We start from the raw sequence: 23,640 nt of genomic DNA, 5'->3' as shown, positions 1-23,640 counted from the left end.
TGATGGGATAATCTTAATTGATTTCACTATACCATATCTCTGTAATTTCTACAGATTTCCTTTCAGCAAACCGTCTGTATTTACACAATGGCTGGACAACATATACTGAGATGACTTTTATCCAAAGAAACATGGTATTCTGCTCGCTTCATTTCAGTCTGGATTGTTTCAGCAGCTTGTGCAACCGGAAAAACCTGCTGTGGTTTTACTCAACTTTTATGTGAGACTGTCTTGTGCAACATCAAATTCTGTATGATTTGAGGCTGAGCCATCTTTGCATGATCACCTTGGATCTAAATATTTAATCAAAATTACTATATTGATCAGATAACTGATTTTCTTGTGCCTTTTTATTTAGCAGTTTACCATCTTCGATAAGAGTTACACCCTCTACAACCCATGTGCAGCGAAGGCCTGCCTATTCAAATCCTTGGATGTCAACAAATAGCTCATCAGAAGGTTACAAATGAAGAGCCAGCTGATCAACAAGAGGAGGCTTGAATTGAAGGCAGCACGGGCTGAGTTGTCGAGTCTACGCTGCTGGTGGAATCTGGCCAGTGCTGATGCTAAGAATCTATACGGCCCAAGAGCAGAGCTGTGAATATCAGCTGACACATTGACATTGGTTTTATTGGAAAGCTATTTTGCATTTGTTGATCCTCTTCTGAAAACATTGTTGAAGATAGATTAAAAAGTTATCTTCAAATCTCATCTTGGCCAATGAGTGTAAAATATTTAATATGGAAAGCTTTGCAGACCGATCCATCTTGCTGCCGTTTGCAAAATCATTATTTTGATATGGTACACTATTCCAAGAGTTTACAGGGACCTTTCTGGACTAACTTTTCTTCCCTGAATTAACATTTATCAAGGATTCCAAGACACAAAAATACAGTTTTAAAACATTTCATTGAGATGTCAACAAGTTTGGCACATGCAGGCATTTAAAACCTGGCCTGATTTTTTTTCAAAGAGATACACACACACATACTACTAGTCAAATGTTTGGACACACCTACTCATTCAAGGCTTTTTCTTTACTTTACCATTTTCTACATTGTAGAATAATAGTGAAGACATTAAAACTATGAAATAACATATGGAATCATGTAGTAACCAAAAAAGCGTTAAAACAAATTTAAATATATTTTAGATTCTTCAAAGTAGCCACCCTTTGCTTTGATGACAGCTTTGCACACTCTTGGCATTCTCTCAATCAGCTTAACCTGGAATGCTTTTCCAGCAGTCTTGAAGGAGTTCCCACATATGCTGAGCACTTGTTGGCTGCTTTTCCTTCACTCTGCGGTCCAACTCATCCCAAACCATCTCAATTAGGTTGAGGTCAGGTGGTTGTGGAGGCCAGGTCATCTGATGCAGTACTCCATCACTCTCCTTCTTGGTCAAATAGCCCTTACACAGCCTGAACGTGTGTTGGGTCACTGTCCTGATGAAAAACAATGACCAGATGGGATGGTATATTGCTGCAGAATGCTGTGGTAGCCATGCTGGTTAAGTGTGCCTTGAATTCTAAATAAATCACAGACAGTGTCACCAGCAAAGCACCATCACACCTCCTCCATGCTTCATGGTGGGAACCACACATGCAGAGATCTTCCGTTCACCTACACTCCGTCTCACAAAGACAAGTCGGTTGGAACCAGAAATCTATAATTTTGACTCATTAGACCAAAGGACAGATTTCCACCGGTCTAATGTCCATTGCTCGTGTTTCTTGGCCCAAGAAAGTATCTTATTATTGGTGTCCTTTAGTAATGGTTTCTTTGCAGTAATCGACCATGAAGGCCTGATTCACACTGTCTCCGCTGAACAGTTGATGTCTGTTACTTGAACTCTGTGAAGCATTTATTTGGGCTGCAATTTCTGAGGCTGGTAACTCTAATGAACGTATCCTCTGCAGCAGAGGTAACAACTGGGTCTTCCTTTCCTGTGGCGGTCCTCACGAGAGCCAGTTCCATCATAGCGCTTGATGGTTTTTGCAATTGCATTTGAAGAAAAGTTCTTAATTTTCCAGATTGACTGACCTGCATGTCTTAAAGTAATAAGGGACTGTCAATTCTGTTTGCTTATTTGAGCTGTTCTTGCCATAATATGGACTAGGTATTTTACCAAATAGGGCTATCTTCTGTATACCAACCCTACCTTGTCACAACACAACTGATTGGCTCAAAGGTATTAGGAAAGAAATTCCACAAATTGACTTTTAATAAGGCACACCTGTTAATGAAAATGCATTCCAGCTGACTACCTCATGAAGCTGGTTGAGAGAATGCCAAGAGTGTGCAAAGCAGTGGTATTTCATAGTTCTCATGTCTAAACTATTATTATACAATGTAGAAAATAGTAAAAATAAAGAAATCCTGGAATGAGTGCGTGTGTCCAAACTTGACTGGTACTGTACAGTTGTGGCCAAAAGTTTTGAGAATGACACAGATATTAATTTCCACAAAGTTTGCTGCTTCAGTGTCTTTAGATATTTTTGTCAGATGTTACTATGGAATACTGAAGTATAATTAGAAGCATTTCATAAGTGTCAAAGGCTTTTATTAACAATTACATGAAGTTGATGCAAAGAGTCAATAAGACCTCTGCAATCCACACCGGCATGCTGTAAATTAACTTCTGGGCCACATCCTGACTGATGGCAGCCCATTCTTGCATAATCAATGCTTGGAGTTTGTCAGAATTGGTGGGTTTTTGTTTGTCCACCCACCTCTTGAGGAATGACCACAAGTTCTCAATGGGATTAAGGTCTGGGGAGTTTCCTGGCCATGGACCGAAAATATCGATGTTTTATTCCCCGAGCCACTTAGTTATCACTTTTGCCTTATGGCAAGGTGCTCCATCATGCTGGAAAAAGCATTGTTCGTCACCAAACTGTTCCTGGATGGTTGGGAGAAGTTGCTCTCTGAGGATGTGTTGGTACCATTCTTTATTCATGGCTGTGTTCTTAGTGAAATTCCCTTGGCTGAGAAGCAACCCCACACATGAATGGTCTCAGGATGCTTTACTGTTGGCATGACACAGGACTGATGGTAGCGCTCACCTTGTCTTCTCCGAACAAGCTTTTTTCCCGGATGCCCCAAACAATCGGAAAGGGGATTCATCAGAGAAAATGACTCTACCTCAGTCCTCAGCAGTCCAATCCCTGTACCTTTTGCAGAATATCAGTCTGTCCCTGATGTTTTTCCTTGAGAGAAGTGGCTTTTTTTGCTGCTCTTCTTGACACCAGGCCATCCTCCAAAAGTCTTCACCTCACTGTGCGTGCAGATGCACTCACACCTGCCTGCTGCCATTCCTGAGCAAGCTCTGTACTGGTGGTGCCCCGATCCCGCTGCTGAATCAAGTTAAGGAGACGGTCCTGGCGCTTGCTGGACTTTCTTGGGTGCCCTGAAGCCTTCTTCACAACAATTGAACCACTCTCCTTGAAGTTCTTGATGATCTGATAAATGGTTGATTTAGGTTCAATCTTACTGGCAGCAATATCCTTGCCTGTGAAGCCCTTTTTGGGCAAAGCAATGATGACGGCATGTGTTTCCTTGCAGGTAACCATGGTTGTCAGAGGAAGAACAATGATTCCAAGCACTACCCTCCTTTTGAAGCTTCCAGTCTGTTATTTGAACTCAATCAGCATGACAGAGTGATCTCCAGCCTTGTCCTTGTGAACACTCACACCTGTGTTAACAAGAGAATCACTGAGATGTCAGCTGGTCCTTTTGTGGCAGGGCTGAAATGCATTGGAAATGCTTTTGGGGGATTCAGTTAATTTACATGGCAAAGGGGGACTTTGCAATTCATCTGATCACTCTTCATAACATTCTGGAGTATATGCAAATTGCCATCATACAAACTGAGGCAGCAGACTTTGAAAATTAATATTTGTCATTCTCAAAACTTTTGGCCACGACTGTATATACAGTTGAAGTCAGAAGTTCACATACACCTTAGCCAAATACATTTAAACTCAGTTTTTCATCATTCCTGACATTTAATCCTAGTACAAATTCCCTGTCGTAGGTCAGTTAGGATCATTTTATTTTAAGAATGTGAAATGTCAGAAAAGAGTGATTTATTTCAGCTTTTATTTCTTTCATCACATGCCCAGTGGGTCAGACGTTTTCATACACTCCGTATTTGGTAGCACTGCCTTTAAATTGTTTAACTTGAGTCAAACATTTTGGGTAGCCTTCCACAAGCTTCCCACAATAAGTTGGGTGAATTTTGGCCCAATCCTCCTGACAGAGCTGGTGTAACCGAGTCAGGTTTGTAGGCCTCCTTGCTCACACATGCTTTTTCAGTTTTGCCCACAAACTTTCTATGGGATTGCGGGCAGGGCTTTGTGATGACCACTCCAATACCTTGACATTGTTGTCCTTAAGCCATTTTGCCACAACTTTGGAAGTATGCTTGGGGTCATTGTCCATTTGGAAGACCCATTTGTGACCAAGCATTAACTTCCTGACTGATGTCTTGAGATGTTGCTTCAATATAGCCACATAATTTTCCGTTCTCATGATGCCATCTATTTTGTGAAGTGCACCAGTCCCTCCTGAAGCAAAGCATCCCCATAACATGATGCTGCAACCCCTAGTGCTTCACGGTTGGGATGGTGTTCTTTTGGCTAGCCTCCCCCTTTTTCCTCCAAACATAACGATGGTCATTATGGCCAAACAGTTCTATTTTTGTTTCATCAGACCAGAGGACATTTCTCCAAAAAGTACTGTCTTTGTCCCCATGTGCAGTTGCAAACCGAAGTCTTGCTTTTTTATGGTGGTTTTTGAGCAGTGGCTTCTTTGCTGAGCGGCCTTTCAAGTTATGTCGATATAGGACTTGTTTTATTGTCGATATAGATACTTTTGTACCCATTTCCTCCAGCATCTTCACAAGGTCCTTTGCTGTTCTCGGATTGATTTGCACTTTTCGCACCAAAGTACGTTCGTCTCTAGGATACAGAAAGTGTCTCCTTCCTGAGCGGTATGACGGCTGCGTGGTCCCATGGTGTTTATACTTGTGTACTATTGTTTGTACAGATGAACATGGTACCTTCAGGCGTTTGGAAATTGCTCCCAAGGATGAACCAGACTTGTGGCCTACAATTTTTTTATGAGGTCTTGGCTGATTTCTTTTGATTTTCCCATGATGTCAAGCAAAGCGGCATTGAGTTTGAAGGTAGGCCTTGAAATACATCCACAGGTACACCTCCAATTGATTCAAATGTCAATTAGCCTATCAGAAGCTTCTAAAGTCATGACGTCATTTTCTAGAATTTTCCAAACTGTTTAAAGGCACAGTCAACTTAGTGTATGTAAACTTCTGACACAGTGAGTTATAAGTAAAATAATCTCTCTGCAAACAGTTGTTGGAAAAATTACTTGTCACGCACAAAGTAGATGTCCTAAACGATTTGCCAAAACTATAGTTTGTTAACAAGAAATTTGTGGAATAGTTGAAAAACAAGTTTTATTGACTCCATCCTAAGTGTATGTAAACCTCCGACTTCAACTGTATAAATGGCATTTCATGAACACATACACTACCGGTGAAAAGTTTTAGAACACCTACTCATTGAAGGGTTTTTCTTTACTTTTACTCTTTTCTACATTGTAGAATAATAGTGAAGACATCAAAACTATGAAATAACACATATGGAATCATATAGTAACCAAATAAAGTGTTAAATGAACATATATTTTAGATTTAAGATTCTTCAAATATAAACGCTTTGATGACAGCTTTCCACACTCTTGGCATTCTCTCAACCAGCTTCACGAGGTAGTCACCTGGAGTGCATTTTCATTAACAGGTGTGCGTTAATATAAGTTAATATGTGGAATTTCTTTCCTTAATGCGTTTGAGCCAATCAGTTGTGTTGTGACAAGGTAGGGTTGGTATACAGAAGATAGCCCTAGTTGGTAAAAGATGAAGTCCATATCATGGCAAGACCAGCTCAAATAAGCAAACAGAAATGACAGTCCCTCATTACTTTAACCTGTTTGGGATAGGGAGCAGTATTTTCACGGCCGGATAAAAACCGTACACGATTTAATCTGGTTACTACTTCTGCCCAGAAACTAGAATATGCATATAATTAGTAGATTTGGATAGAAAACACTCTAAAGTTTCTTAAACTGTTTGAATGGTGTCTGTGAGTATAACATAACTCATATGGCAGGCCAAAACCTGAGACGATTCTATACAGGAAGTGCCCTGTCTGACAATTTGTTCTCCTTCTAGGGCATCTCTATCAACAATACAGCATCTCTGCTGTAACGTGACATTTTCTAAGGCTTTCATTGGCTCTCAGAAGGCGCCAGAAAGTGGAATGAGAGCTCTGCAGTCTCTGGGCGAAAAACAGCAGGGGTTTTTGTGAGTGGTCCTTCTGAGAACAATGACACTGGAGCGCGCGTGCACGAGACGACTCCATGTTTTACTTTCAGTGTTTGAACAAATACAACGTCTCCCGGTTGGAATATTATCGCTATTTTACGAGAAAAATCGCATAAAAATTTATTTTAAACAGCGTTTGACATGCTTCGAAGTACGGTAATGGAATATTTACAATTATTTTGTCACGAAACGCGCCGGCGCGTCACCCTTCGGATAGTGACTTGAACGCACGAACAAAACGGAGCTATTTGGATATAACTATGGATTATTTCGAACCAAAACAACATTTATTGTTGAAGTAGAAGTCCTGGGAGTGCATTCTGACAAAGAACAGCAAAGGTAATCCATTTTTTCTTATAGTAAATCTGAGTTTGGTGAAGGCCAAACTTGGTGGGTGTCAAATTAGCTAGCCGTGATATCTACTCAGAATATTGCAAAATGTGCTTTCACCGAAAAGCTATTTTAAAATCTGACACCGCGATTGCATAAAGGAGTTCTGTATCTATAATTCTTTAAATAATTGTTTTTTGTGAACGTTTATCGTGAGTCATTTAGTAAATTCACCGGAAGTTTGCGGTGGGAATGCTAGTTCTGAACATCACATGCTAATGTAAAAAGCTGGTTTTTGATATATGAACTTGATTGAACAAAACATGCATGTATTGTATAACATAATGTCCTAGGAGTGTCATCTGATGTAGATCATCAAAGGTTAGTGCTGCATTTAGCTGTGGTTTTGGTCTTTGTGACATATATGCTTGCTTTGAAAATGGCTGTGTGATTATTTTTGGGAGGGTACTCTCCTGACATAATCTAATGTTTTGCTTTCGCTGTAAAGCCTTTTTGAAATCGGACAATGTGGTTAGATAAAGGAGTCTTATCTTTAAAATGGTGTAAAATAGTAATATGTTTCAGAAATTGAAATTATAGCATTTTTAAGGTTTTTCGTATTTCGCGCCAAGGCGCTACCATTGGATATTGGTGAGGCGTTCCGCTATAAGAGGTTAAGACATGCAGGTCAGTCAATCCGGAAAATTTCATCAAATGCAGTCGCAAAAACCATCAAGAGCTATGATGAAACTGGCTCTCGTGAGGACCGCCACAGGAAAGGAAAGACCCATAAGTTCATTAGAGTTACCAGTCTCAGAAATTGCAGCCCAAATAAATTCTTCAGAGTTCAAGTAACAGACATCTCAACATCAAATGTTCAGAGGAGACAAATGTTCAGTGTGAATCAGGCCTTCATGGTCAAATTGCTGCAAAGAAACCAATACTAAAGGACACTAATAAGAAGACTTGCTTGGGCCAAGAAACAAGCATTGGACCAGTGGAAATTTGTCCTTTGGTCTGGAGTCCAAATTTGAGATTTTTGGTTCCAACCGCCTTGTCTTTGTTAGACGCGGTGTGGGTGAACGGATGATCTCTGCATGTGTATTTCCCACCATAAAGCATGGAGGAGGTGTTATGGTGCTTTGCTGGTGACACTGTGTGATTTACTTAAAATTCAAGGCACACTTAACCACCATGGCTACCACAGCATTCTGCAGCGATACGCCATCCCATCTGCTTTGCGGGACTATAATTACTTTTTCAACAGGACAATCAATCAAATGTATTTATAAAGCCCTTCTCACATCAGCTGATGTCACAAAGTGCTGTACAGAAACCCAGCTTAAAACCCCAAACAGCAAGCAATGCAGGTGTAGAAGCACCTCCATTCTGTGTCAGGGCTATTTTACCAAGGAGAGTGAAGGAGTGCTGCATCAGATCACCTGGCCTCCACCATCCCCCGACCTCAACCAAATTGGGTTTGGGATGTGTCGGATCGCAGAGTGAAGGAAAAGCAGCCAACAAGTGCTCAGCGTATGTGGGATCTCCTTCAAGACTGTTGGAATAGCATTTCAGGTGAAGCTGGTTGAGAGAATGACGTGTGCAAACCTGTCATCAAGGCAAAGGATGGCTATTTGAATAATAACAAATACATTTTGATTTGTTTAACACTGTTGGTTACTGTGTTATTTCATCGTTTTGAGGGCTTCACTATTATTCTCCAATGTAGAAAATAGTAAAAATAAAGATAAAAACAATGAATAGGTGTTCTGAAACTTTTGACCGGTAGTGTAGTGTACTTTTTCTAATATATTCCCATCTTTCAAGTTACCCTAAAACTTGGGACTACAGTGAATTAGATCTAAAATGTCAACAATAAACCACTCAAGTTACATAACTGAATATAGGCCTACACCTGGTCCATTATTTTCTAAGTATAGTATGTCATGTTATCAGAGTGTGATTTTATACTGCATGAGAAGGGAGATAGTCAGCCTTGTACTATTCACTAACCGGTCAGGCACTGGACACCCAGATGTCATAGGCTTATCAATTGATTTACATTTAAGTCATTTAGCAGACGCTCTTATCCAGAGCGACTTACAAATCTCCTGACAGTGCAAACCATACAGAAGGTGGGGCACACTTCCAATCATCTTTGGGTTTATCTTTTGACAAATATTTTATCATTTTGTACAAATGTGCAGGCCAATAATCCTTATACTCTGGTATCATTATTAACATTTCAGAAAGCCCATTAGTTTGTTTAATAAAAAATAAAAGTTAAAAAATAAACTAAATGGTGACAAAATATTGTTTCGAGCGCAATTTCCCAAATGAGTTATTGCAGCTTGAAAAATATTGACTTTAATAATATGGCATATACAGAGATGCATTCATACCTTCAAGAGGGTCACATAGGCACTGCAGTGTTAGTACAGTACTGAGTCAGACATTACAAGCCATACCTGAAAGGGGAGTACTTTAAAGATGCATAGACTGAGGAATAGGCTGAGGAAAGCGAGATTATGACCATCCCATTTTTAGAGTGAATTTAGACTTTAGACTGAATTTCATTCAATAGGGCAACCCCTGCTGAGTACATTTCTGACATGTCTCATCGGCATAATTAGATGGACAACATGAACGTGGATATGCATGACTTTTTAGGGCACAATGAGTAACTCCGTGTCTCTACAATACGAGTCTGTCCATCCATTGTCAAAGTTGAACATTGTGTCATGCCCCATTTGGTCCAGGAAAGAGGCTCCTATGTGTCAGCATCAATCCTGTGAGCTACATGAGGTAAAAAAAAAGAAATAACAAAACCAAGAACAAATCTATGAAACACATTCAATTGAAAATCTTGAATACAAATACACTGTATTTTAAGAAATGTAACTGATGTAGTTTAGCAGACACATTGATAAGGCTACCTACATTGTTTTGGTATCCTGAGTGCTTCCCCATCAGGGGAGAGAACTTGATGCATCACTCCCCGGAACTGATACAGGACTTTCAGGCTCTTCTCCTCTCCCACACAGGGGTCATAGAACCCAGGTAATCCAGTCTGGGAAAACACCACAATAACAGCAGTCATCATCAGACCTGTCAACACTACTTTCTACGCCTAAGGCGGTTTATAGTTTCAAGGTGAGTTTCTGTAATCACACAATTGCAGTAGCATTAGCAGTAGCATGATCAGTATCATACTCTGAAAAATGTTAATCGACAAATTACTCAACTGACATTTTGCATTCAGTCATGCAAAAAAAAAAAAAAAAAAAAAGTCAGTTGCCCTGACTGTATTCAGACAGTCAGGGCAACTGAGCTATGATAGAGTTAGTCTAGTAACTTTAGCTGTATACCTTTGTAGCCTCGGTGAGGATGAGCTTAGAGTCCTTCACCAGGCATTGCAGTGGAACAGACACATCAATGACCTTTGCCCGCTCATGCCTCCGACTGTTGTCGGTCACAAACTTGCCATACCAAGCGTTGAGGATGATGAGACCTGATCCAGGATATAACATCCTGTCAGCATGTTGAGTCAATCAACTAGTTTAATATAAGTTTTATATATTTTCTAATGTTTTCTTATACTGATCATTCTGGTGCTGACAGAAGCCCATTTACTTACCCATTCTAGATTCCTCAGTTTCAATGATCCTGCGCACAGACTCCTGCATTAGCAAAACCTTCAGAAGAGAAGAGAGATGTCAGATCAAGTTGCTAAAATTCACACAAAAAAAGGAGACCAATAGAGCATCTAGTCCTAGTGTTTTATCATGTAAGAAATGTATTTGCTTGACACCAATATACATTATGTACGTCTATGAGGAGAAATTGTTTCTGTATGTCTATAAGGAGACATCGTGCACTCACAGCAGATTCTGCCTCCTGCTTTTTCCTAGCAATGTCCGAGGCTGAACTCTCCCGGTGCTTCTCCAGGTCCCTATACAGTGGAGAGGAATAATGGAATAATTAGGAGAGCTTCACAAGATTTCATTGCACACAATTTGTTTACTACTACCTCTATTAGTAAAGCCAAGCTAGGAAGCTGTAAGGCCATCACACACTATCCATTATGTGTTTTAGGTAGGTTGACAGAAAGTAGTACGTACGCATTTTGAGCAATTGAAATACTGTCAGAGTGACACAGATTAACATTAACTGTAGATAAGTGGGCAGTCTTACTGTTCCTGCTGGGCACGCACGTAGGGCCTTATGATGAGTCTCTGGATAGCGAGGTAGAAGATGAGTGGTCCAACCGTGGCGTAGAACACTGCACTGGGTAGGAGCTGGTCAGTCAGATGGATGGGGAAGAAATATATCTGGCTGGCACGGTTCAGCCTGCACAAATACGATGCATCAACAATAACCATGTTTCCATCCAAACATTTTTAAGAGTTAAATACCTGGATTAAAAAAAAGTATAATTTTCGGTAAACTCTCTAAATGTCGACAGAGCCAAATACGCTAGATAGGTGTGGATATTTTTTGGGTTGGTGAAATCATCATGCAGTGGAAATGTTTTCTTGCGCATTTGGTGATAGAAAAAACAATGTCGCAGTAAACTTGCCGCAGTCACCGTTAGCAATGTTGTGGGGTCCCCCCACTACGACTTGGAAAAGAATGTAGAGTTTTAGGCTACATACGAAATAAGTAATAATGAACATCACAGGGCGCTGAAAGTGCACGGTGATGAGCTTAATGCTCCTTTCCAATAAATATTGGGGATCTTTTTGTATGCTGGTGACATGATGATCGCTGCTTGGCTGCCAATTGGCAAATGATCTTGCTGTTATCCATAATCTCATGATGTACCCTCTTCACTGGATCTGCAAACTGTTGGCTAGAGTGCAAGTACCAAGACCAGAGCAGACACATTTGCTATTTATTGCAGACATTTTGTGCCAAAACCATCGACAGAGTTGGGATGGAATGGAAACAGAGGGCACTGTTTCTTATTTGGACTACGTCATTACACACAGCCTTTTATTAGCAAATGTATTCAAAATAAAAAACTGAAATACAACATTTACCTAAGTATTCAGACCCTTTACTCAGTACTTTATTGAAGCACCTTTGGCAGTGATTACAGCCGCGAGTCTTCTTGGATATGACGCGACAGGCTTGGCACACCTGTATTTGGGGAGTTTCTCCCATTCTTCTCTGCAGATCCTCTCAAACTCTGTCAGGTTGCACAGCTATTTTCAGGTCTCTCCAGAGATGTTTGATCGGGTTCAAGTTTGGACTCTGGCTGGGCCACTCAAGGACATTCAGAGACTTGTCTCGAAGTCACTCCTGCATTATCTTAGCTGTGTGCTTAGAGTCGTTGTCCTGTTGAAAGGTGAACCTTTGCCCCAGTCCGAGGTCCTGAGCGCTCTGGAGCAGGTTTTCATCAAGGATCTCTCTGTACTTTGCTCCGATCATCTTTCCCTCAATCCTGACAAGTCTCCCAGTACCTGAAAAACATACCCAAAGCATGATGCTGCCGCCACCATCCTTCACTGTAGGGATTGTATTGGCCAGGTGATGAGCGTGCCTGGTTTCCTCCAGACGTGATGCTTGGCATTCAGGCAAAAGAGTACAATCTTGGGTTCATCAGACCATAGAATCTTGTTTCTCATGGTCTGAGAGTCTTTTAGGCAAACTCCAAGTGGGCTGTCATGTGTCTTTTACTGAGGAGTGGCTTCCGTCTGGCCACTACCATAAAAGGCCTAAAGGCTCTCACATTTCCACAGAGGAACTCTGGAGCTCTGTCAGAGTGACCATTGGGTTCATGGTCACCTCCCTGACCAAGGCCCTTCTCACACGATTGCTCAGCTTGGCTGGGCCGCCAGCTCTAGGAAGAGTCCACTAGAATGGCGCCGGAGGGGATGGCTGGCTTTTTACAGGCTCCTAACCAATGTGCTGTTTTGTTAGTTTTTTCGTATTGTTTGTTACTTATTTTTTAAACTTATTTTGTACATTGTTGCTGCTACCATCTCTTATGACCGAAAATAACTTCTGGACATCAGAACAGTGATTTCTCACCTTGAACTGGACAAAGATTTTTTCTTTAATGAGTCTGATGCGAAGGATATACTGCTTTCTCGGGAACGGCCCAAATACCCGTCATTTGCGTTAAGACAGCGATAAAGCGTGCGGAGGTCAGGGTGCCTTCTGAGAATTCGTAGGTGAGTGAGTAAACCTCCCCTACCATCCGTTCTATTGGCCAACGTGCAATCATTGGAAAACAAAATGGATGACATACGATCAAGACTATCCTACCAACGGCACATTAAAACTATAATATCTTATGTTTCACTGAGTCGTGGCTGAACGACGACAATGGTGGGATTTTCCATGCGTCGGCAGGACAGCGAAGCTATGTCTGGTAAGACAAGGGGTGGGGCTGTGTGTCTATTTGTCATAACAGCTGGTGCGCGATGTCTAATATTAAAAAAGTCTCGAGGTATTGCTCGCCTGAGGTAGAGTACCTTATGATAAGCTGTAGACACTATATTATTCGCAGCCATCTATTTACCACCAAAAAAAAACGATGCTGGCACTAAGACCGCACTATAGAAGGCCGTAAGCAAACAAGAAAACTGCCCATCCAGAAGCAGTGCCCCCCTAGTGGCCGGGGACTTTAATGCAGGCAAACTTAAATCCGTTTTACAAATCTGCATACAAAGCTCACACTCCCTTTGGCAAATCTGACCATAATTCTATCCTTCTGATTTCTGGTTACAAGCAAAACCTAAAGCAGGAAGTACCAGTGACTCACTCAATGCGGAAGTGGCCAGATGACGTGGATGCTACGCTACAGGACATTCTTGCTTGCCCATACTGGAATATGTTCCGGGATTCAACCAACGGCATTGAGGAGTATACCAACCACCTCAGTCATCAGCTTCATCAATAAGTGCATCGACGACGTCGTCCCCACAGTGATCGAACATGCATATCCCAACCAGAAGTCATGGATTACAGGTAACATCCGCATCAAGCTATAGGCTAGAGCTGCCTCTTTCAATCCGAACACTTGTAAGAAATCGCACTAGGCCCTGAGACAAACCATCAAACACGCAAAGCGTCAATACAGGATTAAGATTGAATCATACTACACCGGCTCTGACGTTCGTTGGATGCGCTAGGGCCTGAAAACTATTACGGACTACAAAGGGAAAATCAGCCACAAGCTGCCCAGTGACGCGAGCCTACCAGACGAGCTAAATGCCTTTTATGCTCGCTTCGAGGCAAGCAACATTGAAGCATGCATTAGAGCACCAGCTGTTCTGGACAACTGTGTGATAACACTCTCGGTAGCCGATGTGAGCAAGACCTTTAAACAGGTGAACATTAACAAGGCAGCGGGCCAGACAGATTATCAGGAAGTTAACTCAAAACATGTGCGGACCAACTGGCAAGTGTCTTCACTGACATTTTCAACCTCTGCCTGATCGAGTCTGTAATACCTACATGTTTCAAGCAGACCACCATAGTCCCGGTGCCCAAGGAAGCAAAGGTAACTTGCCTAAGTGATTACCACCCCGTAGCACTCATGTCAGTAGCCATGAAGTGCTTTGAAAGGCTGGTCATGGCTCACATCAACAGCATCATCCCGGATACCCTAGACCCACTCCAATTCACATACCGCCCCAACAGATGATGCAATCTCTATTGCACTCAACACTGCCCTTTCCCACTTGGACAAAAGGAACACCTGTGTGAGAATGCTGTTCATTGACTACAGCTCAGCGTTCAACATCATAGTGCCCACAAAGCTCATCACAAAGCTAAGGACCCTAGTACTAAACACCTCCCTCTGCAACTGGATCCAGGTGGTAAGGGTAGGCAACAACATGTCTGCCACGCTGATCCTCAACACTGGGGCCCCCTTCTGTACTCCCTGTTCACCCACGACTGCGTGGCCAAACACGACTAACACCATCATTAAGTTTGCTGATGACAACAGTGGTAGGCCTGGTTACCGACAATAATGAGACAGCCTATAGGGAGGTCAGAGACCTGGCAGTGTGGTGCCAGGACAACAACCTCTCCCTCAATGTGTGCAAGACAAAGGAGCTGATCGTGGACTACAGGAAATGGCGGGCCGAACAGGCCCCATTAACATCGACTGGGCTGTAGTGGAGCGGGTCGAGAGATTCAAGTTCCTTCGTGTCCACATCACCAACGAACTATCATGGTCCAAACACACCAGGACAGTCGAAGAGGGCATGACAACACCTTTTCCCCCTCAAGAGACTGAAAAGATTTGTCATGGGTCCCCAGATCCTCAAAAAGTTCTACAGCTGCAGCATCAAGAGCATCCTGGCTGGTTGGCTTGTCACCTAAAACCCTCAAACTTTTACAGATGCACAACTGAGAGCATCCTGTCAGGCTGCATCACCACCTGGTACGGCAACTGCACCGCCCACAACCGCAGGGCTCTCCAGAGGGTGGTGCGGTCTGCACAATGCATCACTGGGGGCAAAGGACACCTACAGCACCCAATGTCACAGGAAGGCTAAAAAGATCAACGGACAACAACCACCCGAGCCACTAACTGTTCACCCCAAGGTCAGTACAGGTGCATTAAAACTGGGACTGAGAGACAGAAGCTGTTTTTAAATGTCAAGGCTATCAGACTGTTAAATAGCCATCACTAGCACAGAGAGGCTGCTGCCTACATACAGACTTGAAATAATTGGCCACTTTAATAAATGGAACACTAGTCACTTTAATGTTTACATATCTTGCATTACTCATCTCATATGTGTATACTGTATTTTATACTATCTACTGTATCTTAGTCTATGCCGCTCTGACATTACTCGTCCATATATTTATATATTCTTAATTCCTTTACTTAGATTTCTGTGTATTAAGTTGTGAAATTGTTATATATTGGTGCACTGTCGGAACTAGAGGCACGAGCATTTCGCTACACCCGCAATAACATCTGCTAAACATGTGTATGTGACCAATAAAATTTGATCTTTCTTTCCGAATGCACTGTATATCATGTTTTTGTTCATATTGAACTATTTATCAATGATTAAACATACCGCAAGTCCTAACGTTTATAAATTGTTTTAAAGTTAGAGTCAACGATATGACGTAGATGCACAAAGTAAGCAGCATAGTAGGTCAATTTACGCAACAACTAAGAGAGTTGGAGTAAGAGGCAAAACTTTGTCTGTTTTGTTCCCGTGGTAACCACATTGTAAGAGCTTAAAGTGAACCCGTGCACATGCGCAGTGTGTGCGCGAGAGCGAAGTCTTGCATCTCGCTCGTCGCAATATCTGCAGTGCTGCCCCTGCAACGTCATTTAGCTGACTCTACCTTTAAGTACTTAGGGTGAGCAAGCAAATACTTCGCCTCCCTCCCATTTGAGTACTGTCATAGAACTGCAAACAGCAGTAACTACACATTTGGCAGCCCTGCCCTTTACATTTACATTGATATTTTTTGTAATTTAGCAGACGCTCTTATCCAGAGCGACTTACAGTAGTGAATGCATACATTTCATTTCATGCATTTTTTTTTTGTACTGGCCCCCTGTGGGAATTGAACCCACAACCCTGGCGTTGCAAACACCATGCTCTACCAACTGAGCCACAGGGAAGACGCTTCAGTTCATCTTTCAATCACCCACGTGGGTATATGCTCCTAAAAACCAATGAGAACTTGCAGAACCAAGTTCTATTTTAGCGGCCTGCCCACACAGACGCAAGGGAGCAGTGTGGGTGGAATGATTGAATAACGTGTACATTTATTTTGCAACGCTCGCGCACACGACGTGTCCGGTCTGGTCAGCATGTAAGATTGGATTGTACAATATTAGCACATTAAAATTCTTCAAGCTCTGTCAAGTTGGTTGTTGATAATTGCTAGACAGTCATTTAAGTCTTGTCAGATTTTCAAGCCAATTTAAGTCAAAACTGTAACTAGGCCACTCAGGAACATTCAATGTTGTCTTGGTAAGCAACTCCAGTGTATAGTTGGCCTTGTGCTTTAGGTTACTCTCCTCCTGAAAGGTAAATTGTGTCTCCAAGTGTCTGTTGGAAAGCAGACTGAACCAGGTTTTCCTCTAGGATTTTGCCTTTGCTTAGCTCTATTCCATTTATGTTTATCGCCAAAAGATTCCCTAGTCCTTGCCGATGACAATCATACCCATAACACAATGCAGCCACCACTATGCTTAAAAATATGGTACTCAGTGATGTGTTATGTTGGATTTGCCCGAAATGTAACGCTTTGTATTCAGGACATTAAGTTACATTTCTTTGCCACGTTTTGCAGTTTTACTTTAGTGCCTTTTTGCAAACAGGATGTATGTTTTGGAACATTTCTATTCTGTACAGGCTTCCTTCTTTTCACTCATTTAGGTTAGTATTGTGGATTAACTATACTGAACAAAAATATAAAACGCAATGTAAAGTGTTGGTCCCAGACGTTTTCCGTATGCACAAAAAGCTTGTGCACAAATTTGTTTACATCCCTGTAAGTGAGCATTTGTCCTTTGCTATGATAATCCATCCATCCGACAGGTGTTGCATATCAAGAAGATGATTAAACAGCATGATTATTAGACAGGAATTGGGATTCGTCAAACCAGGCAATGTTTTTCCACTCCTCAATTGTCCAGTGTTGATCGCGTTCTCACTGGAGCCACTTCTTCTTGTTTTTAGCTGATAGGAGTGGAACCCGGTGTGGTCATCCGCTGCAAAAGCACATTTGCCTGTTTGTGGCCCGCCAGTTAGCTTGCACGATTCTTGCCTTTCTCCTTCGACCTCTCATCAACGAGCTGTTTTCGCACACAGGACTGTTGCTGACAGAATGCTTTTTGATTGTCGCACCATTCTCGGTAAACCCTAGACCATGGGGTATTCAACTCTTACCCTACGAGGTCCGAAGCTTGCTGGTTCTGTTCTACCCGATTATTAATTGTACACACCTGGTGTCCGAGGTCTAATTCAGTCCGTGATTAGAGGGGAACAATGAAAAACCGCCGTGGAACTGGCTTCGAGGTCCAGAGTTGAGTTTGAGGGCCCTAGACACCCATGAATCCGACAGAGAGAAACAATATTTTCTGACTGGACATTTTGTGCTCTGTATAGCCTACATTCCTCTCTTGCGTTCTGTATATAACGTTTACTCAAATAGACTATAGCAAATAGGATAGGCAAAGTAGTCGGGAATATCACTCGTGTGCTGCCCGACTCCGTTCTTTACTGCATAGCGCAAGTCAAGTTCAAATATGCTTAAACCAACGTCTGTCACATCAAGATGTCGTTACCATCTATGGTGGCTGTCAATCATTGTTGTTACTAAGTGAAGCTACTACACCCTGGATTAGTTCAACTGTGTTTTGACTGCAGTTACTATGGTTTGCCATCAGGCTCAGAAAACTTTAGACATTTTTCTCAGTTTTACTGTTCTTTCTCAGTTTTACTGCTCTTTGCCTTTTGTGGCGGATGAATCAGAATTAGTTGGGTAACATAGATAATTAAGATGTCTTATCTGTATAATATGCTTATGTGATATACTTGTTATTAGAATGTATCCCTTTGGACTCTGGTGTTGGCAGTTGAACTTCTTCCCTCAGTTGGGGCTCAGTCACTTGGGGCCCAGAGAGGGGAGAGGTCAGACTTGTCTTTTACATGTCTCTGGTGCTATGCAGAATATCAGAAAGGGAAGAGGACAGGATGGAACATTGTCTTTATATGTGAATGTGTCTACCTATTCTTAAACCATGTGAAGGGATGGCGTGATTAATGGGGAACCAATTACTTGTCTCCACAATGTCTGTGCACAAGTCACTCCCTCCTTTGACATTGGGGGGAGGTGTATGGTAGTGTATGGAACCATTGTATGTCCTCTCTGATGTTGCACTTATCCTGGGATAGTGTATGACCTAGTGGCTCACTCCCCTCAGTGAGCTTGTCCAGGAGAGGGGTCAAGAAGGGGTTTTACTTGAGATGGGAGTATCTAGAGTTGACAATTGAGTTATGCCATTGGATGAGTTGGTGTTTTTGTGCTATGAAGTACCAGGAACGAGATTAGAACCTCGTGTTAGGGACCAAACTGAACGATAATTTATAGCGAATGCTATCTGGCTACGGGATACTCCTTTCTCATTATAAAGTCTTCCTTTGTGAACTGTTCCTAATATCTGTGGTTTGTCATGTCGAGTAGGGGTGTGGATCTGTGCTATAAAAGATCTCAGTAGCCATTGTGTTGTCACTCTCAACGGTTCATTAGAAATAGGGAATCGTTAAGTCATTGCTATTGCAAATCTCTTATTATTAAAGATGTATTTTAAGTATAACTCTGACTGGTGTGTGAGGTTTGTCTCTCCTCATTTGGTAATACAGAAATTAACCACCACACTTTGCAGAGTATAAGTGACAGGTTTTGGGGATATAGAGATATCTATTATTTTAAATACTAGAAAGTAAACAAGTATTTAATATATTAATAATAATAAGTAAAAAATATTATTTTACAACTATATGTCACTAAGTTTTGTCATTGGTGTTACCACCTTGAAAATCACAAATGAAAAAGATAAGGACCTTGAGCATTCACTCCAGTGACAACCTTATCAGGGGAGGGGTATATTTGAAAGAAAATGATTAGCTAATCACACTATTTTAGCATGTAATACATTTTAGGAATCCATTGATAATTTGGTGTGTCTAAATGCAAAGTGTCATTGGTGTTAGTCAATTTAAATGAAAGGAAATTACATGATCAATGATATCACTTCAGTAAATTATTTTCAAAGGGTTAATGACCTTAGCTTTGAGCACCTGTGATCTCCATTTTACAAAACCTTAATTACCTAACATGCGTCTCTGGTGTTACTACTCCTACTGGTGGCACAATGATATGATAATGGGAAAAATATTTAACGTCTTTAATCTAACATATTAGCTGATTTAGAAGGGCAAGATATACCAAATACATTTAACTAAAACAATCTTGAAAAATAAAGTAAATATTTTCCAATATGCCATGCCACCACAATTCAAGAACAACCCAGATGCCTTGTGCCAACAACTACTGTACTGAGATAGTTTGGTTAAAAGGAAAATGTACTAGTAAAAGGCATAAGCTGACGGAAAATGTTGTATAGAGGTGCTGTTTAAGGGCGAGTAAACTATAAAAATAAAAAGTTGCACACTAATTATGCTCCCAAACATTTAATTAGTATAGCAACCAACTTTTCGGCACACCTAGAAGAAAACTGAGCCATACTTACTTTATCTTGAGGGAGACTCCCTGAGGTACTCCTACACTGACGGTCGCCCCCAGGACACTGTGCCGACTGATCTTCCTCTCTGCACCGTACTCCACCACTGTCCCAAAAAAGCCTGATCTACAAGACAATGACAGACAGTCAGCAAGTCTTCCCATGTTGTCAGTGGCCTGACCTGATGATTTATAATAAAGGTTTCAGTTCTAAGATTCAATGGCCTTCATTTACCAAAATGAACAAAGGCTAAAATCTTATCATGAAGTGGACATACTTGATTGAGCCCTTGACCTTGGTCTGTTCATCGTCCTGGAACTTGTACTGGTAGCTCATCATCATGAAGGAGTGAGGGATCCCAAGCTGCAGAGGGCCAACAAATACGGTTAGGAGAGGAAATAGAGAATACATCCGCAACAGACAGTCCCTTCTTATACTACAATTGCTGTATATAATTATCTTATGCTGTGCTGACCTGCATGGCGAAGGTGAAGTGGCTGGTCTTGGTGTCCCTGACGATGCTGGTGTTCATGGAGGACTGGGTGCCCCAGCGCCATTGCAGGTAACCCATGGTGTTCTTGTCCAGGTGCCGAGCCAGCACCGTGGTGCAACCAGGCCGCACGCCCCGGGATGAGAACTGGAGTCCACACTGAGCAGTCACAAAGCTGGAGAAAAACAATGGTCATTCTACAGTATATGTCTTCAGCCTGGAGAAAAACAACTTTCACTCTACCGTATGTCTTTTCTGATTCAACTATAGCCCAAACACAATTGGATGCAGCTTTACAGATTTCAAATGTCCTGGAATCTTGACTTACCAGCGAGCAGTGAGGTTGCGGAATATCTTCATTCCTAAGAGGGGCCCGTGTGAGTCTCCTGCCCCAAACTCTACCTGGGTAGGTACACAAATATATAACCTCTCACATTGGACTACTCAGTGTAAAATAAAACACAAATGTGATAATTGTTTGTTTTATGTAGTGTGTGAGCATGTGAAAGCACTAGCTTGCAGTGTGTGTGAGTGATATGTAGGTAGAAATTGTAAATGATTAAGTGGTTTCTGACCTCCCCCCATCCCTTAGCAGAGGTGACTCTCCGTAGTGCCAGGTTAATGTTTCCTCCTCCGTTTCCGTTGTGGGTTGACAGGGAGCCAGAGAGAACAGCTGTGTCTGTGGTGGTGAGGGGGGCCTGCAGTAGGTAACAAATAACAATACTCCTGATTATCCAATGTGATGGTCCATCAGCCATACTTTTACCACTGTGACTTTGCCCCATTTTCAAACCCATTTCAAGCTTTTCTATTACCTCTATGGATTGTGATATGTGCATCTTGTTGATCTCAACATGTGGGAAGCCCCCTCCGGGCAAATCCTTGTAATCCTCCTCATAGCGATCAAAGAGGTCTGTGGCATCTATACCCACACTGATCATCCCCTGAATGAGACACAGTCACATCAATAATTGATCATGTAATAGCAGGGTTTCAGTCATATAGTTACAAATAAATTAGCAACACACACAAACCTTGGGATTGGTCCTCTGCTGTAGCCGTCTCTCCTCCCTCTCTCTCTGCAGACGCTCAAACTCCTCTCGGATCTCTACTGGAGTTCTTTTTCTCTCTACCACCTGGAATCAGTATACCATTTGAGCCATTGCTGCCTGATGATCAGCAACACTCATTACCTTGACAATAAAAATATATAGTACTTTTCCTGCTACAGTAGCCTATGTATGTTATAAATACAAGCCAATGAGAAACTGCTGGACTAACCTCCCATCCTTCAACATCCAGCCCTCTCTTGCCATAGATGTCATAGATGGCTCGTAACTGTGGGTCACTTAGGACTACAGAGAGAAACATGCAACTGATCAGTTTCAATGAAAGGTACACATGCATACAATCCTGCATACAATCCTGAGCAGAGACAATAATAGGCAAGTTGAGCTAAATGTTCAGCTGAAACAGAGCAAAATCATGATGGTAAAATACATGAAGTACCAGTCTAGGATTCATCTTACCTTCATAAGCTTGATGCACTAGGTTAAAGAGCTGTTCTGCCTGCCTCTTTAATTCTGGGTCTCTGTGCTTGTCTGGGTGGTAGAGCATGCACAGTCGCCTGTATGATCCCTTCAGCTCCTCCTGTGTCGCCTAATGGACAAACAGAAGAAAAAGTGAGAATTTCAACTTACTTGTAAGAAAGTACTAGTTAGTTAATATGATTCCACTTACAGTTATGCAAAGTCACTAAGTTCAGTGCAGTGTTGCCTTGGCTTCCTTGACATTGCAAGTAGACATATACATCTTTACACACAGGTTTAAAAGTGACAACACCTAAAATTAGATAATGGAATTGAGGCCTGACTATGACGGGTGGCAAGCCAAGCAGCTAGTCTTTGCTTGGCAGAAACAAACTTGCATGCATTTGAAAGCTTGCCATTTTCTCGTCTACTCAGAACCAAACCTCTGGTGAGCAGTGGCTTCTTGACAGTTACTGGATTTTGTTCTAGTGGAGAGAGTTGGGATGTTTGGCTTCTGGTGCTATTGCCGCCTAACATAGCTTAGGCGTTAGGCTAGCCACATTTTACAGAACAGTCCGAAATCAATGATAAGCGAGGGTCAACTGACTTAGCTAGCTAGCTTAGCTGGATAGCAAAAAGGGAAGCCGCTTCAATTTGTTCCAGAAAACTTCAACAAATTAATCAAACCGACTACGAAAACACTTGTCAAAACATCCACACAAACACATCCAACAGGATCCAAACATGCACTACCTCTCTTCTGACATTAAGTAAAGAATAGTAATCGTTGTTGTCGATTTCATCGTCTTCCAAGGCCGGCGCCATGTTTGCAACCTTTCATCCCCACTTCCGCTATGTCTCTGTGCAACACTACCGCTGTTGTTGCCACCTTGTGGACTGGATGTCTTTATCAAGCGCGCCTATAAACATTTTTGACAGCGTCCAAAACCAGCACACCAGAAATATTACAAATAACTTTTAATCGCGCAAATTAGGCTATATAAATCAATTTAATCCATAATGTGCCTCAAACGGGTGTTTTAGAACATGTCATATAGTTCAATAATAGTATAGTGCCTAGTCCTAAGGGAAGATGTTCAGTTAAACATCGCAACAAAAAATACATTTATTGCTATTTTTGTAGGCTATTTGGCAACTGTTAATAAATAATTGGGTAGGCTTAATGGGCGCAATGCATCTCTCTTAGCTTGCTTTACAGGTCAGATTTGTTAAAACTCACACTTTGAGTCTGTCTGTCCTTGTTACAATGTTACACAGTTGTTAAATTACTCATCCATTACATAATTCCGTGGGATAATACACTTGATTACAGCTAAATTAAATAATTGGGTAAAGAAAAATATATACCATATTTAGTGCATTGTGCACATTATGCTTTTTCATTCCTTTTTATATATTTTTTCGGAATAAAGATTTAATGCCTGTCTTGTACTTATGAATAGTGACTGAAGGACTTTTTCTCAGTCGTATTTGCTCCGTTTGCGATACTGCTGTGCAAGCGTGTAGATTGGGCGCTGCTCTGAGGCATCATCCGCCTTCTTGCTGAATGGAGCTGTCTTTTCAGCACCTCTCCGTCTGGGCCTGTCTCTAGCAGAGCCACATAGTACATGTACATG

The 23,640-nt window shown here is 41.7% G+C and overlaps 1 protein-coding gene across 2 annotated transcripts; it reads right to left on the bottom strand.

The window, feature by feature from the left end:
• Positions 1-9,031: 9,031 nt before the first annotated feature.
• LOC115165772 (dnaJ homolog subfamily C member 11) lies at positions 9,032-22,864 on the bottom strand. 2 transcript variants are annotated; one of them, XM_029719126.1, is made up of 16 exons: positions 22,757-22,864; positions 22,004-22,133; positions 21,756-21,829; positions 21,509-21,610; positions 21,290-21,418; positions 21,050-21,172; positions 20,803-20,876; positions 20,460-20,649; positions 20,262-20,347; positions 19,994-20,110; positions 10,930-11,085; positions 10,618-10,687; positions 10,373-10,430; positions 10,104-10,246; positions 9,676-9,805; positions 9,032-9,531 (listed from the first exon to the last, which is right to left on the bottom strand). In XM_029719126.1, the coding sequence occupies exons 1-16, from the start codon at positions 22,826-22,828 to the stop codon at positions 9,506-9,508; spliced, it is 1,680 nt and encodes a 559-aa protein (XP_029574986.1). In that variant the 5' UTR covers positions 22,829-22,864; the 3' UTR covers positions 9,032-9,505. The 2 variants fall into 2 exon arrangements, with proteins under 2 accessions (XP_029574986.1, XP_029574987.1); XM_029719127.1 differs by lacking the exon at positions 22,757-22,864 and adding an exon at positions 22,215-22,722.
• Positions 22,865-23,640: the final 776 nt, after the last annotated feature.

This window comes from Salmo trutta, chromosome 28 (genome assembly GCF_901001165.1).
Source record: "Salmo trutta chromosome 28, fSalTru1.1, whole genome shotgun sequence".
NCBI lineage: Eukaryota > Metazoa > Chordata > Actinopteri > Salmoniformes > Salmonidae > Salmo > Salmo trutta.
The sequence above is the reverse complement of the archived record's forward strand: the minus strand, read 5'-3'. Positions and strand labels throughout refer to the sequence as shown.